We start from the raw sequence: 18,952 nt of genomic DNA on the forward strand, positions 1-18,952 counted from the left end.
TAATAAACACACATATTTACAGACAAAAAAAAAGACAAAAAATTACTATACTCTTTGGAACAACTACAAGAAAGAGCTACATAAACTGATGTACGTTTTGAAAATTCGTCGATTCGTGACAAGGGCATTTGGTCTGTACCTTGCCCTTGTTGGAGTTGTTGCCTCCTAGGAATCCACCCGAGTTTTCCTAACTCTCATCTCCCCACGCCTTCGGTGAGCCTCAGTGGAGCCCCTGCCTCAGCGGTAGCGAATGGCAAAGCAGAACCCAGAGTCTGTGCTTCTCTGCCCTAGCCCTAATGGTGTGTCCGGGCTCAGCTTCCAGCCTCCACCCCGAAGTAGGTGGTTCCCAAGGGCCCAGCTCAGGTCTTTTCCCGCGTTTTCAAGCCCTGCCCAGTCAGATCTATTAGAGTCCTGTCCCAGTTTGAGACAATTCTAAACCCCCCCCCCCCCCCCCCCGCCCCCAAAAGAAACCTGAGAAGTAGAACTGACTCCAGTGCTTTCAGACTGGCTGGTGATTGGCTGCGGGGAGGCTGTGTTTGCGTCACAAGCTGCTAACTGCATAAAAGACCAATCCAAGACCCTTGGGTCAGAGAAGTTATTTAGGCGCACTTTTGTTCTGGCAGAGAGCCATTTCCGTGACTGGCAAAAAACATTCTGCCGCGACAGAAGAGCGAGTGGTAGGTGAGTTTGTAAGATCAGCTCTTGGAAGGCTTACCCCTCACTTCCGGTTCGACCTGAAGCCTGGTAGGACTTGCAGGCAGTGGATTGATGCAAAAAAAAAAAAAAAAAAAAAAAAAAAAAAAAAAAAAAAAAACGCAAGCATTTTTAGAGGAGAAAGGGTTGGGAGGAGAGTGAGCTCGGTTCCATTTGGGTGGTGTCTGCAGTTGTTGGGAGAGTAAAAGAACAAAAAGAAAGAATTCAGTGTTTCTCTTTTTGCTTTTTAATGCTCGAGAAAGAATACCTCTAGTGTAAAGAATTGGTGTCTGCAGTAGCCACTGCTCCTTTTCTGAAAATGCCTCCTTAAATGAACTAACCCGTGTCTGATTCTGTGTTGCAAACAGACCTGAATGTGGTTTCCTGTCTGTGCTTCTCTCCAGCATAAAACTGTAGGGAGTAACTACAGAGACTGACTTCCTCCCAGATGTTCAGCATGCTCGGCTGGTGGAGCCAAGGTGCTGTCTTCCTATGCCCCAGTTAGCCTGACTCTGAGTTAGCTATGTTACCCGTTTCCATCACCATAAATGCACCAAGGCAGGGATGTTCTTTTATTTCAGTGGCTTTCTCAAGGAAAATATCAAAGGTATTTATTTGTAGCCCTGGTCCCAAATACCTGGGTTTGGTATTCTCAACCAATCCTAATCTGTTATAAATACCCTTACCTCCACATTACAGCCAGAGTTAGACCAGAGTTTAGAATACCAGATCTATTTGCCTTTCCTCAACCTTGCTCTTCTCCTTCAGCATGAACAAACATTCGTTAAGTAACTATTGCCTCAATAGCGGTAAGTTTAGCTTGGTTTTATCAACAGGTTTCTGGAGGCCACGTTGGACATTATCAAACTCCAGCTAGAACCTCGTGTTTCTCTGTTTCTTCAGCCTTCTGTACAGGTGCTGTCTGCAAAGGTGAGGAAGGCATTATTGGGTTCGATTTTCAGTGTGTTTCATTGCTTTTCAAAAATTCTTCATTTTATTTTATAAGTAATGGTACCTTTTAATAAATTCTTGTATTATCAGATTTTGAAACATTTGGATGTTTGTTTTTTAAAAAATTATCCGAGGCCATCCCAGACAGCACAGGAACCCTTGTCTTACAAAATTTGAGGCTAGAGAAACCCTGTCTCGAAAAACAAAACAAAACATCAAAAACAAAACCAAAAAATTGGAAAGGTGATATGTGTACCATAACTGTGTTAATATTTAATGTGAATAAACTGGCATTGTTATTATGAGTAAATATTCCTGAACTTTTGGAGATGGAATGTGATACACGGTTAAAATGTCACAGTGCTTCTAAGTGTAATCTAATACAATTAAAAGGCAGTGTGGGGCTTGGAGGTCATTCCAATGGTAGACTTCTTGTCCAGCTTGCATGAAGCCTTGGGTTGGATTCTAAGCATCACACACACCTGACATGGCAGCACATAACTGAGATGCTAGCATTCGGAGGAGACAAAATGAGAAGTTCAGTTTTCAAGGCCAGCCTTGGCTACAGGAGACATTTTCTGAAGAAGAAAAAAAATAACAATTATTAATGATGGGTGGGATATTTGAAAATTCACTGTGACTGATTCTTTCCTCTGTCTCTTTGTTTTCTCTGTCTCTTGCTCTTTCTGCTCTTTTTGTTTATGTTAGAAAACATTCACAGTAAAGCTCTCCAAAGTATATTCTCTCGAGTTTCTGTCCTTAGAGAAAGTTTAACTCCTTTGGAATTTCATGATTTTTGTGGGTGAAATAAGGCCAACAATACCAATTTCTCGTGCTTGAAAGAGTTATTTTGTTAAAACATTCCTTTTCTTTTTAGAGACAGCACATGGAAAGGTAGATGTAAACACATACTTCTTCACTCTCACACACAAACATACATGCACACACACACATGCACCTGTAAACATACTCCAAAAAACAAAATCACAAACAAACAACAGCCCCACCATTAAAGCAAACAAGAAAACTCTAAAGTAGAAATTATGTGTCCTGAGTATCATCTTGGATCACGTCCATCTGTCCTTCTAAATTTCTTTTGTTCTCAGGGTACTACCTACCCATTTTCTTCCCACCTGTCCTCTGTATTTTAACCATTCTCACATATCCACTCTAAGTGAAGACCAGATTTTAGCATCAGTGTGAATTAAAACACTCTTTTGAGTTCCCCGATTGCACTCCTCTGTTGGAAATAATATCTACTCTTGGTTTGTCTTTTTGCTTCAAGCAGTGAGCACATTACCGTCCTTGCCAAAGACATACCCACTCCCCCAAATTCTAGCTAGAACCTGCTGTCCATGGCAGCGGTGGGGGTTAGCAGTTAGACGTAGCTGATGCTGTGTCTGCTCTGGTTCCTGACACGCGGTACCTTGATTTGATTTCTGGAGTGACTCTGCTGGATGGATAAACTCTTGGCTATGAAGTGATGACCCTGTGAGAAGTAAGACTGAACAGAAGGGGAAGGTGTGATGTGGGACCTCAGAAAATAGTCCCCTCTATACATCACCTATGACAATACTGATATGTCTTGAAACCATTTTGAAATTAGCAATTCATCTGAGTTATCTGTTTCAGGTCTAGTCCATTGGGTGTTAGAGGCATACATCACAGAACATCCTACTTCATGCAAAGAAAAAGCATGAAAATCCTGCGCTACTTTTCTCAGGTATGTCTGGAAATACTGCACATCCATAGCAGACTTAGCAATACTTGATCCTCAATCACAAAGTTCTTCCTGCCAAGCAACTGTCTGACTGTGAATTGGGAGTATTACACACTCTGTTTCCTGTCCATTTGCTTCTTTCTAGCTTGGCGAATGGCACTGGGGAAAGGAATTATAAAACAAGGAAGTCCGTATCAAAATACCCTTAATTGAAAATAATACTGCCTGGAGGAATAAGGGAGGAAAAAGATAAACTACATTGTGTAAGATTAAACGGGGGGAAAGCAAATGGGTGTTGTGCCCTGGTGTGGAAGCTTCTTTCTGAGTGTGACATAAACCTAAGAATGTTTACCTGTATAGTACTTTGTAGTTTCTGAAATGACTGTGTCATTCATGCTTACTATAACCCTGATAGGCTTGTGAGAAGGATTTGCTTCCAGAATCTCTGCTTCATGTGTAGGCTCCCGGAGGTGCTCTCCAGACTGAGTATCTTGGCTGTACAGGGCTCTCTGAACTGACCAAGAAGGGTGAGAAGGGTCAGACATTTGAGATGCTCCTTCAAAGGCATCAGCTCACTTTCATTATTCCATGTTCTAGGAAACTAGAAGATCCAAACACCTAGATATCCACGAAAAGGTTAAATCTGTTTCCGCCGCCCCCCACACCTAGCTTTGTGGTTATAAACAAGCTAATATCCACATACACAATCTCCTGTTCTCTTTCTTAAGTATCAGGACAGGCATGATGGCACATGCCTGTAATCTCAGAACTCTGAATAGAGAAGGAAGGGAATCATGCGTTGAGGGCAGTCTGGGCTACAGTGTCTCAACACTCAAAACAGAACTCTTGGATAAAGTATCTGTGGTCTCTGCCATGGCTGAAGAAATGAGAGCACCTGAAGTACAGACCTAAGCACCTGTTTTAGATGCCTGGAATGTGTGAAGAGAACTGGCTCCTCACTACTGTCCTTTGCCCTCCACATGAGTGGCACAGCACGCTTCAGGCCTGCACTCTCCCAGACACTCTTGGTGCTTTTAGGAGTCTCTGGTGAATAGTCAAAAGTGTATCTCAGTTCTTTCTATTGTGAATTTGCGACCAACCTGGACTACAAATCTAGGTCCACATTAGCCATGGTTATTCAGTAAGACTCTTCTCTCAGTTCTGTGCATGCATGTATAAAGCAATTACAAAAGATTTCTAAACAATTTTCATGTCTAAAAATTTTAATCTATTGTTTAAAATAATAAACAAATTATAAATAAAATGCTTTCTATTGGAACTGGTAGATTTTGAGACATCTAGATGAGTTCTGCTCTTTCTGCCTGCTTATTGAGAAAATATGGCACATACTGTACAAAAATATCACAGGAATACCATTGTAGTCACAGTTCTCTAAAGTGTCTATCATTTCTCTTTAGGTCCCCAAGGAGCAGAATGATCCCATAATTTCTCAAAGGAAAATGGAATGTAGAAAAAGACCAAAGGAGTTGGGCAAAAACCAGGACCAAAGATCACACTGCGATCAAAAAGCTCCACGAGTTCAGAACTCTTTCCAAAATACAACAATTACCATCACCTTTGGTGTGAACCATGCAGTCTGTGAGGTAGCAGATAAGGGGACAGATAGCTTATATGAGGCGCTGAACACCCTTGACCTTGTCAAAAGAGAGATAGAAAGGCAGGCAGGCAAAGAAATGCTGGTGTGTGGCAAAGAAGGAATAGAAGGGTACATAAACCTCGGTATGCCCCTCCGTTGTTTTCCACAAGGCAGCCATGTGGTCATTACATTTTCCCAAACTGAAAGTGAGGAGAAAGAAGACAATGAAGTGTGTGGCCGCTTTGACCAGTCATCTGTTGAGTGTGTTGTATTTTACATTCATGCGGTCGGGAATGGGGAGCAAAGAATTTTGAGGTGCAGGGAACTTCACGAGGAGGGCACCAAACTCTGTGTCTATGGCTTCAAAGGAGAGACCATCAAGACCACTCTGCGGAAGGATGGCAGGTTTCTCTCTTTTGTAGAGAGTGACCATTGGAAACTTATTACCAATGACACCATCGTAGCAAACAGCCAGCCAGTTGATGTCTTAGAGGGTAAGCTCTTTCAGATTGATGTTGAGAGAAAGAAGAGCCCTTGGAAGGCAGTGGCAACTCAGAAATCTGAGTTAGAGGACAGAAACTTCACGATATTAAAAGAATACATTGTGAATTTGTACCTCACATTAAAAAGAGAACGGGAAGAACTGAGAACATACATCAAGGAAGAGAGTGAGAAAAGAGAGAACACTTCCTTACTCAAAGCACATAGAGAAAACTTCAGGAAGCTGACCCAAAGCTCCATCCCAGGTAAAGTCCTCAAACTTCTTTCCCAGCTCAGTGACTCAGTTGGGTTCATAGTTTGGAACAACAATGGAAACAGGGGTAGTGCTACTTGCTTCCTTTTTAAAGGGCTGTACATTTTCACTTGCCGACATGTAATAGATGACGTAGTAGGGGAAGGCATAGAGCCAAGTAAGTGGGCAGATATAATTGGGCAGTGTATAAGAGTGACGTTTGATTTTCAAGTGTTCCCTGTCAAAGAAGACAGCTATCATTTTGTTGAACCTTGGTTTGAGGTGTCTGATGTCACTCTTGACTATGCTGTCCTGAAACTGAAGGAAAGAGGACAGCACATCCCTACAGGACTCGGTAATGGAACACCTTCTGAATCACTTAGTGGATTTCTGTTTATGATTGGTCATCCAGATGGAAAATACAAGGTTGTTGATGGTTGTACTGTGATGCCTGAAGGCAAGCAAAGAAGGGAATGTGAGGATATTCGTGGAAGAGAAGCAGTGGGTAGCTGGGATCCTTTGCAGTATATCTATATGTACACCCAAAGAAGTTTCCAGGAAAAAGTCCATGAACCTGGTGTGGTTGCCTGGGATAACACTTTTTATTGTGGGTCTTCGGGATCTCCTGTATTCGATTCTAAAGGGTCACTGATAGCCATGCACACTGTTGGCTTCATTTGTGAGTATGAAAGTGGGGTTTCCGGTATCGTTGAGTTGGGATCTTCAATGAAACACATCCTTGATGATATTAAGCAAAAACATGACAAATGGTACAATGAAATCTGTGTTTTCAACAGGATGTAGAAATACTGAGTCTGAGAATTCCATTTCCTATTTGGTGTAGGAAGTCCTACAGCCAGTGGTTACCTGCCCACTGGGGCGTTGACTCCTGTACTATATAAGCCAATGTAGAGGATGCCTCTGCTCCCTTTTTCTGGCTGCGGTATTTGGTTGCTGTTCTCCTTTCAAGCAGAGAATTCTAATTAGTGAGTCTACCCCCTAAGTAGATAAGCATCTATTTCTGAATTCTGAGCCAGTGTGGGATTTTTTTAAGCATCCTTCTTTACCTATTGTTAAAGCAGTTGCCTCTGCATTGTTTTTGTGTAGGCAATGATAATATATTTTTTGGACTTTTAGATGGCGATTTTTCTTTCATGTATAATTGATGTTTTAGTCTATGTCGTATATATACCATGCATTTTTGATTGAAAATAATTTTTTGGTGTATTCTGATCACAGTTTCTCCTCTCTCAACCAGTCCCGGATAATCGCCATCTTCCCACCCACCCAAATCCACACTATATTTTTCTTTCTCCGATAAGAAAACAAGCATTGGTGAGCTCCCATTAGATCAGCCCCACCGTCTCAGTGGGTGGGCGCACACCTCGCCCACCCAAATCCACACTATATTTTTCTTTCTCCGATAAGAAAACAAGCATTGGTGAACTCCCATTAGATCAGCCCCACCGTCTCAGTGGGTGGGCGCACACCTCGCAGTCCTGACTTCCTTGCTCATGTCCTCCCTCCTCATTTGGACCTTGGGAGCTCAGTCCAGTGCTCCCTGGTGTAGCTGATCTAATGGGTGCCCACCAAAGCAAGCTGGACTGGCACTGATGGAACATCTGATCAAACCGGTCTCCCTAAACGTGTCAGACAAGGAGGCCTGACTGAGAAGCCAAGGACAATGGCACTGGGTTTTGATCCTACTGCACGTACTGGCTTTGGGAGCCTAGTATGTTTGGATGCTCAGCTTCCTAGACCTAGATGGAGGGAGGACCTTGGACTTCCCACAGGGCAGGGAACCCTGACTGCTCTTTGAGCTGGGAGGGAGGGGGAGGGAGATGTGTGGAGTGGGAGGGAAATGGGAGGAGTGGAGGAGGTGGAAGTTTTTGAGTAAAAATAAAAATTAAAAAAAAAGAATTCCACTAAAATGGTTAAAATTAATCATTGTATTTTAAATTATGTAATGGTTAAAGTCTCTGTAAACTGTTTATCATGGAATTTTTAATATGGGGAGATGACATACTAACCATAAAGAACTCCTGTACTAGTTTCATAATCCTGGCAACTTAAAGTTATTTCAAAATAAGCAGTTAGAAAAGACAGGCCAATTTAGGATATTAATTCCTTTGTACAAGCAAAACTAGGCAAGAATGATGGAGGAGGGTCATCTGTTTATCTCTTGCTTTCATTGGTTAATTAATAAAGAAACTGCTTGGCCTGATAGGACAGAACATAGGTGTGTGGAGTAGACAGAACAGAATGCTGGGAAGAAATGAAGTGAGTCAGATGCCATGGAGCCAGCTGCCAGGTCAGATATGCTGAATCTTTCCTGGCAAGCCACCACCTTGTGGTACTACACAGATTACTAAATATGGGTTAAAGCAAGATGTGAGAATTAGCCTATACGGGGCTACAGATAATGGACCAGGTAGTGTTTAAAAGAAGAAAAAAAGAAAACAAGCAGGCATCTAAAAAGACAAATGAAACAATAACAACAACAACAAAAAAAAACAGGATTGGAACAAAGAAACAGAAAAGAGAACCAAAGAAAAAGAAACAGAGACACAGAAACACATACATTCACACGCAAAGAAATAATGTAAAAATATACAACTGCTAACACCAACCTATAAGCAAATAACATACCATATTTGTCAGTCTGGGTCAGATTTACCTATCTGAGGATGATTTTGTTCTAGCTCTGTTCACTTCCCTGCAAATTTTATCATTTGAAGGTCCTATTCTTTCTTTTTTTGTCAACGTCAAGCATGATAGCAGTTTGATTCTTGTTTTAATGTTATGATAGATAGCTTAAATTTTTTTATTCTGAAAGACCACAACTCCAGAAAATTGAACAAAATGTGGATATGACACTCTGATTTCTGATCGCCCAGAACAATGTCATCTCTACCCCATTTGAGGGTCTTTTTAACTACTTAGTAATATTCCATTTTCTTCTTCCACTTAACTGCTGATGGACATCTAGGCTGTATCCAGCTGAACATGGTTGATCAGTGTCTCTGTTGTAGGAATCAGAATCCTCTAGGTATATTCCCAGGAGTGGTATAGCCATATCCTGAGGTAGACCTATTCCCAGCTTCCTGAAGATCCTCCACACTGTTTTTCCTTAGTGCCTGTACAAGTTTGCACTCCCAACAGCAGTGTATGAATGCTTCCCTTATATCACACCTTCAGTATGAGCTCTCTCTTATTTTATCGATCTTAGCCATTCTGACTGGTGTAAGATGATATCTCAAAGAATTTTGATTTGCATTTCCTTGATGACTGTTGGCCAATTGTATGTCTACTTTTGAGAATTCCATTTAGATTTGTACTCCATTTAAATGAGTTATCTGCTTTCTTGATAAACATAAACATGCCCTTTTAGTTTTTAATATGTGTGTGTACGTGTGTGTGTGTGTGTGTGTGTGTGTGTGTGTGTTTACCACTCTATTGGCTATAGTTGGTAAAACCGTTTCCCATTCTGTAGTCTGCCACTTTGTGATGGGAAATTCCCCACTGTATGCTGTGAATATGATCGGGTATTAAAGAATTTGTCTTGGGCCTGGCAGGGCAGAATAGAGGTAGTCAGGGTAAACTAAACTGAATGCTGGAAGAAAGAAGGTGGAGTCAAGGAGACACCATAAACCTGCCACTGGGAACAGACATGCATAGGAAACTTGCCTGTAAGCCACAGCCACATGGCGGTACACAGATTAATAGAAATAGGTTAAATTAAGATGTAAGAGTTAGCTAATAGAAAGCTAGAGCTAATGGGACAAGCAGTAATTTAATTAATACAGCTTCTGTGTGGTTATTTTGGGGCTTAGCAGCTGGGAACAAATAAATGTTCTCTTACAACAACTTTGTCTAAATGATGGTGTTTTTTGCCATATAGAAGCTTTTACTTTTAATAAGGTTCCTTTTATTAATTATTTTTCTTAGTGCCTGTGTTATCAATGTCCTGTTCAGGAAATCTTTCCTATGTCAATGAGCACAAGGGTGTTCCCCACTTCCTTTTCTATTAGTCTTGGGGTCTCTGACTTTATGTTGAAATGGTTGATCCATTTGAAGTTGAGCTTTTTTCAGAGTGATAAAGATGGATCTCTTTGCAATCTTCTACATGTTTATATCTAATATGACTAGCAGTATTTGTTGACAAACGCTGTCTTTCTCCAGTGTGTACTTCCAACTTATTTAACAAAACCCAGATTCTCAGAGGTGTGTAGAGTTATGTCTAAGTCTTCAATTCTATTCATTGATCACCATGTCCATTTTTATGCCAATACCATGCAATGTTTATTACTATAGCTCTCCAGCACAGGCTGAGGTCAGGCATGGTGATGTCTCCAGAAGTTCTTTTATCATTCACAAGTGTTACAGCTATACTGAGGTGTTTGTTTTTTTTGCTTTTTTTTTTTTTTTGGTTGCTGTTGTTTTCCATATGAAGCTGAAAATTATTCCCTAAATTGTTTTTGGTCTTACTGTTTTGCTTGTTTTGTTGTTGTGTATTTGTTTTTATAATGATATTTTATTTATGCTTTAATAAGTAAAGCCTACCTGAAGATCAGAGGGTAAAACTAAACCACTAGAGGCCAGGCAGTCATGTCACACACCTTTAATCCCAGGATTTGGGAGATAGAGGCAGATGGATATCTGTGAGTTCAAGATATACAGGATCAATGCAGAAGTAGATCCAGATGGTGGTTGCTCAAGTGTTTAATCCCAGTACTAAGGGACTCAGGCCTCAGTCTGCAGTCATCCAGCCTTGGTAGAGGTAAGACTTCTCTAGTGGCTTGGCTGTTTTGCTTTTCAGATCTTCAGCTTGAACCCCAATATCTGTCTTTGGGTTTTTATTACTCATGCTACAGCTTTTTTTATATCACAGAAACAGAATGGGAAATAACTCTAATACCCAGACATTCAAATCTCAGAGTAAAATCATCAACAGTAATGTTCTTGTTGGTTATGTACTACCCTAGCTGATTACCCAGCAAAGCTCTCTCCAACCATCAATTGCTTACAGCAACTATCAATTGCTTAAAGTGTTCACCTACATAGGGAAAATATCAGAGGCAACAACTGACAATAAAATGGTGAGTCATTGGTTTGTTTTAGATCATTTTATCAATACTTTGAGAATTCCATGTAGTGTGTTTTAACCATATTCATTCCTACTTGTTGCAGATCCACCCCCACCTTTTTCCCTGCCCAGTTCTATGTCTCCTCTCCTTTCACGTTTACTAGTCCATGGATTCCCATATTCTCTGTCCATATACTTCTAACTGTGGGGCCACCCATTGGAGTGTGGTCTACCTACCAAAAAACACACCCTTAAAGAAAACTGACTCCTAGTCACCTAGAAGCCATCAAATTTCCATAGCTCCACAGTTAATATTGGGGCAGAGATCAACTAATTCTATTTCTGACAGATACCTGGGTTTACTATCTTACTTAGGGTTTCTATTGCTGTGACAAAACACCATGAGCAAAACCAACTTGGAGACGAAAGGGTTTATTTTAACTTACACCTTGTAACCCACTGCTCAGGAAAGTTGAGGCAGGAACCTGGAGGTAGGAACTGAAGCAAAAGCCAGGAATGAATGCTGCTGATGGGCTTATTCTCAAGGCCTGCTCGGCTAGCTTTCTTCTAGAACCCTGACTACTTGTCCAAGGGTGGCACTTCCTGCCCTGGCCTGGGTCTTCCTGTATCAACAGCAAATTTAAGAAATGGCACCACAAGCTTGCCTACGTGCCAAACTAGTGGGGATGTTTTCTCAGTTGAGCTTCCCTCTTTCTTTGTGACTCTAGCTTCTGTCAAGATGACAAAACACTAGCCAGCATACCACCTTCTTAGACCATAGAAATGTTTATTTCTGCCGTTTTCCCAAATGCTCAGCTCCTTACCTGCTATTTTCATGGCTTAATCACACTGGTCTCTGGTGACACAGGCTGTGTCTTGATGTAGTGTATCTCCATTGGTTAATGTGTACAGAGATGTAGTACACGGCAAATATTTCAATAAATGCGTTCTGGAAGTACAGTGAAAGTCTCTGAAACACAGATACATCTACATGTACATGAATGCTGCTGATACATGGACACAAAACAGTAGTAAATACACATGTGTGTTAATTTGTATGTGAATGAGAAATAGCATATTAATGAGAGAATGTGTTCAGGCTGTTTTTGCTTATTTGGCTTTTCTTCTCAATTTTATTTGTTTTTATGTGTATGGTATTTTGTCTGAACATATGTCTATATACCACATGTGTACCTGGTGTTCATAAAAGCCAAAACAGGACATCATATCTTCTAGCACTGGAGTTACAGACAGTTGTGACCTGTCATGTAGGTCCTGGGAATTGAACCCAGGTCCTTTGGAAGAGCAGGCGGTGCTCTTAATGACTGGCCCATATTTACAGCTCAAATATCTTCTGCTTTTAATCTTATACATGCCATTTCTTTCTAAACATGCTTGAATCAGGGTTCTAAGCATGCTTGAGTCAGGCCCTCTTCCCAACAAGGGAATATATATATTCTTCATATATTTAGAACACAATTAATTAAACATTACTAAATTAACTTATCAGAGCACACATACATTCTTTCCTTTGAGGTAGTGATTTCATAAATGATTTTTAAGTATGCATACCTTAAGGTTCACTGTGAACTGTAAATTTCTACTGGATTTAGCAAGTATATAAAGTCATATATTGGTCCTTTGGCTGCCATACAGAAGTTTGGCTGCCCTAAAAGCCTGTGATTTGTGTCTTTGTCTCATTTCTCCCCTCTGAACCAAAGTGAATCGTAGATTTATGGTACTCACAATTTCATCTATTCCAGAATGTCATATTACACAGGATCATATCCTATGCAACCTGTTGGAACTGACTCAGATGCCATTAAAGTTTCTTCTGTATCTTGTGCTTTGCCATCTCATTTCTATTTGCTGTTTGTTAATGCTGGATATATTTATCACAGTTTGACACATGTATTCACCTTTTAACAATCTCACTGTTGCTTTCTCAGGTGCTGTGATTATTAATAAAAACGCTAAAGACTTCTGTGTTTTTGTGGTTTTGATGAAATATATCAATACTACTGAGTAAATACCAATTAACAGATGTGATTGATGGATTAAATTCTAAAACAATACTTAGCTTTGCAAAAGTCTTCCAAATTTCTTTCAAAGTACCTACAATTTTGAATTTCTTATTCTAAACAAGAGACATACTATTCCAAACCCCTCCCTAAGTCTCATATTATTAACTTCCAGGTTGTGATTTGTGTGATTGATTTGGACTTAGGTATCTTAGGTGGGATGTCTGGAATTTATCACTGAATACCTGGTTTTTGTTGTTTTTGTTTTTTTTTTTTTTTTTTAAAGAAATCGAGGATGTTTGGGGCGAGGTGCGATGTAATAGAGCTGCTTTAGATAGTGTAGGAAGTAGGGGCTCTTTGAGGAGCAGAAAGATAGAAGATATTTCTAAACTCTAGCTAGAGAGTGTCAGCCTAAACCTGCGGAAGAGGGAGAAAAGTCCTCACAGAAGTGGAGATGTCTAAGGAGTTGCTCTGACTTCCTACCATGACACTGGCCATTTATGGAGATAACACAACTACATTACTTAGAAGTAAGATATTGCAATGCTCTGTCTAACATCCATGACCTTCGGAGGAAGAATGCTCACCACTAGGTTTCCACCTTCCAAGATGCCCATACATGTTATTCATTGGCAAATGTTAGCCCAGAAAATATAGGAGTGTGGAGGAAATAGTTCTTGGCCCTGTCAGGCAGTAGCAATACTACTTCTTATAGATAAGGAGCCTTCATGTGTTACATACACACATATACATAATCAAAGGTGATTTCAACATATTAATGATAGAGATTAAAATGTATTTTCCAACTTCACTAACTGCTGATGCCAAACCATTTGTGAGTTCTCCCGCAAGTAATGCTCTAAAAGAGATCCAACAGTCAGTGTTTTTGTCACTCTGAAATGGGTGACTTTTCAAGTGCCCTCTTTAATATGATGATGTCATCATAGAAAAGCCTTCCTAAGAGTTCCATATTAAAATTGGGCACAGGTATGAAATTTTGAGTTCTACAATAAACTCCCATGTTTCCACTGATGCTTGTGTTCTATTTAGAAATTCCAAGTGACCTGAAGGCATTTGTACTTTCTCTCTTTTTTTTTATTAAGAAAAGAGGAAAAAAAAACATAAACAAAAAACAAGTTTCCACCTCCTCCCAGCCTCCCATTTCCCTCAACCTCCTCCCACGCTTCTCCCCCTCCCCCCACTCCTCTCCCCCTCCCTCTCCAGTCCACAGAGCAGTCAGGGTTCCCTGCCCTGTGGTAAGTCCTAGGTCCTCCCCCCTCCGTCCATATCTAGGAAGGTGAACATCCAAACTGGCTAGGCTTCCACAATTCCAGCACATTAAGTAGGATCAAAACCCCGTGCCATTGTCCTTGGCGTCTCATGAGCCCTCATTGTTCGCCATGTTCAGAGAGTCCGGTTTTATCCCATGCTTTTTCGGTCACAGTCCAGCTGGCCTTGGTGAGCTCCCAGTAGATCAGCTCCACTGTCTCAGTGGTTGGGTGCACGCCTTGTGGTCCCGACTTCTTTGCTCATGTTCTCCCTCCTTCTGCTCCTCATTGGGACCTTGGGAGTTCAGTCCAGTGCTCATGTGTGGGTCTCTGTCTCTCTCTCTATCCATCACCAGATGAAGGTTCTATGATGATATGCAAGATATTCGTCAGTATTGCTCTAGGATAGGGTCATTTCAGGTTCCCAATCCTCAGCTGCCCAAGGAACTAACTGGGAACCTCATCTTGGGCACTTGGGAGCCCCTCTAGGGTCAAATCTCTTGCCCACCCTAAAGTGGCTCCCTTAACTAAGAATTGTGGTTCCGTGCTCCCCTATCCACCTTTCCTTTATCCCAATTCTCCTGATTCCCCAAGTCCCCCCTCCTTCCCTTCTAACTTTTCTCTCCCCATCTCCCCTTACCCCCATCCCACCCCACCCCCAAGATCCTAATTTTCTCCCCGGCAATATGGTCTACTTCCCTTAGCCAAGAGGATAACTATGTTTTTCCTTGGGTTCACCTTCTTACTTAGCTTCTTTGGGTTCACCTATTGTAGACTCCGTGGCCCTTATTTATGGCTAGAAACCAATTATGAGCGAGTACATCCCATGTTCATCTTTTTGGGTCTGGGACACCTCACTCAGGATAGTGTTTTCTATTTCCATCCATTTGCATGCAAAATTCGAGAAGTCATTGTTTTTTACCGCAGCGTAGTACTCTAATGTGTAGATATTCCATACTTTCTTCATCCATTCTTCCATTGAAGGGCATCTAGGTTGTTTCCATGTTCTGGCTATTACAAATAATACTGCTATGAACATAGTTGAACAAATGCTTTTGTCATATGATAGAGCATCTCTTGGGTATATTCCCAGGAGTGGTATTGCTGGGTCCAGGGGTAAGTTGATCCCGAATTTCCTGAGAAACCGAAACACTGACTTCCACAGTGGTTGCACAAGATTGCATTCCCACCAGCAATGGATGAGGGTACCCGTTCCTCCACAGCCTCTCCAGCAAAGGTTATCCTTGGTGTTTTTGACTTTAGCCATTCTGACAGGTGTAAGATGATATCTCAAAATTGTTTTGATTTGCATTTCCCTGATTGCTAAGGAAGTTGAGTTGATTCATTTTATTAATGAGTCTATATTTTGAGACTAGATTTCAGGTATTCCGGGCTAACTTCAATCTATATCTATCTATCTATCTATCTATCTATCTATCTTATATATACATATATCATATATATACAATCTATCACACACACACACACACACACACATATAGCCAAGGTTAACATTGGATTGTCTTTGTCTTTGCATTTGTGCAGGAGTACCTGTGTCTGTGTGGTATGCGTGTATATCTCTGGTTTGTGCCTAGGTATATGATTGAGCATATACGTCTATATGTCTGTGTGGGTAAACGAGATGTATTGTGAGTGTGCGAAAGCCGTAAACGAACATCAGGCCTCTCATACATTCATTCTTTGCCTTAGTTTTTGAGACAGTTTCTCTCCCAGGACCTGCAGATTACTGATTTGGCCAGGCTGACTGTCCAGCAAGCCCCAGGATTGTCCTCTTTGGCCTCCTCTGTAGTAAAATTACAGGGAACATAGGGATCAACTGGATTTTTCTGTTTACTAATTATCCAATTCTGGTGTTAATGCTCATGCAGCGAACACTTTATAGACTGAAACATTTCTCCCACCCTGGAATTCGTGCTCCTCTCACAATTTCTTGAAGTTCTGACCCACGTGCCTCCCTCTGCCAAGTGCTGGGATTATAGAAATATACCATTACATCAGGTGCATAAGGGGGCCAGGAACCAAATTCAAAGCATGCTGGGTAAGCATTCTACCAAGGACTTCATACTCAGCTCTCTAAAGGCTGTATTTATTCATTTATTTTATGAAAACCAAAGTTCTTCATGACACTTTCATGTCATGAAGTTTTGGTTTATTCTGCCTACCATCCACTCCTCTCTCCACCCATCTTACCTGGTCTCCATCCTACTCCCAGAATTCCTCCTTCTTCTTTGATGGATGTTTTCCGATAATCTCCTTAACCATTTCCTCAAAGCTTTTGCAGATCTTCTCTGTCCCTTCTGTCTCAAGGGCCCCTTTCTAGTTCCTGCCTAGAACCATGTTTACTTCCACCCAAACTCACATCCAAAGGCTTTCAATGTGGCCTTTTGCTCAGTTCTCATTTCTGCAATCATTCTTTCCAAAATAGTCATTCTATTTCCCATGGTGTTTGTCATAATTTCTTCTCTAAGTGTTAAAGAATAACAGAAATTTTGAATTCAGGTTTTGAAAAATAATCAATCTGTGTACATAGCATGACTTAAAAATCTTAATTATGACTTAAAAAGAATATAATACAATGGTGATAGGATGTGCACTGTCATAGACACTTCACATTGGATTTAGTCCTCTTATATGTGCAACTCAGAGTCCAGCCCTTTCTTTGAAAAAAGATGGATGTGTGATCAGAAACAATCTGACAATCATACCAATGGGTCAGAGAGAATATATTGTTGAGGGCAGGCAGCTATGATGTGTCTAAGAACCTACAGAAGTCAGAAGGACTGAACGTGATAATGTGGGAAGGTTGAGAGCAGACGCTCTTCACCAGCAAACGCATTGATTCTTCACTCTGCCAGAGCTGGGTTACATGCTGGAAATTTCTGTACAGCTGGCAGTAGAGAACAAAGTAACAACACTTTCTCACAATTTCCCTTTTTTTCTCCAGATACCCAGCAGGAATGATGTCAACAAGCATTAAGTAGCCCCTGAAGTTTGGGATTCAAATCTGAACAATAATGAAAAACATCGATGCATGTTTCCCTTAAATGAAAGCTCCATCTAATTAGAGAACACTGTACTTGCAGAATGGGGTAGAGCCATTTAGATGAAGTAACACTTTCAGAAGATGTAGAGAATCATTCTAATATGATCAATGTTGTTTATAGATACAACAACTCAAAGGTATATAAACCTGAGGCTGCCTCTGAAATGGCTGGTGTGCAGTGTGTACACTTCTATATAAAACTTCTTAATATAGTGGGTATTCATGTTCTCCAATGAAGGAATATGGAATGCTTCCTGCTGACATATGATTGGATACTTTTATAAATGTCAATATAGACTTCATGCCTTTACTGACTTTTGATAGTCTACGTATTCTATTCTATACAATATTAAATAGAAAAAAAATAAGAGGTTAGTTAACTTGTTGAAAGAAGACACAAAAGATAGTCACAGTAATTAGAAAACTAACAAGTAGATTTCATTTCAGATATTTCAAACTGACCTAGGGAGTGCTAAAAAGGAAAGGATATTGACAAGTGGACTTGTTACCACAAGTTGGTAATCAGCTACTCCAGAGGCTAATGAGTGAGAATCACAAGTGCCAAGACAGCCGGGGGTCCAGAGTATTCTAAAGGCCAACCGTGAAATTCTGCCCCCAATATCAGAAATTAAAAGTGGGGTGGGCTGAGAGGCATTCCCTAATTGTAGGAAATGAAATGGTATCTACATGATCCTAACAGACATCATTTTCTTTAATATAAGAGAATGAGATACTTTTAGTAATGAAAACTGTTTTCCACAAAGCAAAAATATCAAAGGCATCAAATAAATCATGCAAATTTTGGTGAACAGCCCTTCTCACCCAACCCATTTTTTTTTATTAGTACAGGAGAAAACTGGAGTATACAGGATGTATGATGGCCAGTGATTTCTTGGAGTTTGATTTTGATTAGAATCTTATAGTTCTTGTTTAAGGTAAATTTGCAGAATTAAATGAACACAATTTAATAACTTTGTCCAAGAATTTGTAAGAGGAAAGCTAACCACAAAGTTACATTCCATTGGAAACATTCAGAATGCTCATTGGGATTGTGTGTTAATCATATCAACACTTAAGGAGCAAAGACTCAAACGTGAAGATAGCAACAACTGGAACACACAGATATGCCAGGAAATGGAAAGAGGCAGGCATCTAAAATAGGAAAAAAATCTCTGCACCAAAACTTCCCCAAAACTTGAGGAACTTATGATGAAAGAAATTTTCTGAATAAAATTGGGGAAGGTTGATAATTTTCTCGAATATGAATAATATAATTAGATTACAGTTATAGATTACAGAAAAAATAATATACAGATTCGCATAATTTGCTTTCTGTATTTTCCACAAAGATCCTTCCATCAAAAATGTGCCCAATGTTTGTGAAAGAATAAAGGTGTTGAAGAGAAAAAGCCATGAACAAAAGCAGGAATATGTTGTCAATTTTTAATTAAAAGACCAAAGTAATCCTAGGCAAGGAAAAATGTGATCTTGACCAATGTTACCAAGCTATCTTTCATCATATGTCTCCAAAAATTAAATAAACTCAAACTGAACAACTTTCACAAAAAAAAGTGGGTGGGAATGTGATTCAGCCGTAAACCATTTACCTAGCATACACAAGGTCTTGAGATTAATCCCCAGTGAAAAATACATATTAGAATTCAAGTCAATAGTTAAGATTTTTCCTCATTGGCTTTTTAAATTAGAAACATCTTAATCCTTACTGAAAATGCTCAGCTCATGAACAACGTACCTTACAAAACCTCTTGATTTGCTTTTCTAAACGCTTGGGATGCTGCATCTTCATAACTGGCCGAAA

At 40.3% G+C, this 18,952-nt stretch overlaps 1 protein-coding gene across 4 annotated transcripts; it reads left to right on the forward strand.

The window, feature by feature from the left end:
* Positions 1 to 643: 643 nt before the first annotated feature.
* On the forward strand, positions 644 to 17,279 carry LOC121454414 (serine protease FAM111A-like). 4 transcript variants are annotated; one of them, XM_041661738.1, is made up of 5 exons: positions 644 to 681; positions 1,530 to 1,623; positions 3,277 to 3,367; positions 4,783 to 5,707; positions 17,035 to 17,279. In XM_041661738.1, the coding sequence occupies exons 3-5, from the start codon at positions 3,326 to 3,328 to the stop codon at positions 17,049 to 17,051; spliced, it is 984 nt and encodes a 327-aa protein (XP_041517672.1). In that variant the 5' UTR covers positions 644 to 681; positions 1,530 to 1,623; positions 3,277 to 3,325; the 3' UTR covers positions 17,052 to 17,279. The 4 variants fall into 4 exon arrangements, with proteins under 4 accessions (XP_041517672.1, XP_041517669.1, XP_041517671.1 ...); XM_041661737.1 differs by lacking the exon at positions 17,035 to 17,279 and adding an exon at positions 1,098 to 1,172 and having other exon boundaries at positions 662 to 681; positions 4,783 to 7,477; XM_041661735.1 differs by lacking the exon at positions 17,035 to 17,279 and having other exon boundaries at positions 4,783 to 7,477.
* The last annotated feature ends 1,673 nt before the right edge of the window (positions 17,280 to 18,952 follow it).

The sequence above is a fragment of the Microtus oregoni genome, unplaced genomic scaffold, assembly GCF_018167655.1.
Source record: "Microtus oregoni isolate MIOR12 unplaced genomic scaffold, Mior012 000012F_ref0000307, whole genome shotgun sequence".
Classification (NCBI taxonomy): Eukaryota; Metazoa; Chordata; class Mammalia; order Rodentia; family Cricetidae; genus Microtus; species Microtus oregoni.

What these genes read in the sequence shown, in the direction of transcription:
- LOC121454414 (XM_041661735.1), top strand. Translation starts at nt 3,326, where the DNA reads ATGCAAAGAAAAAGCATGAAAATCCTGCGCTACTTTTCTCAG. An exon ending in TCCTGCGCTACTTTTCTCAG is followed by an intron (nt 3,368 to 4,782) that starts GTATGTCTGGAA and finishes ATTTCTCTTTAG; the next exon opens with GTCCCCAAGGAGCAGAATGA.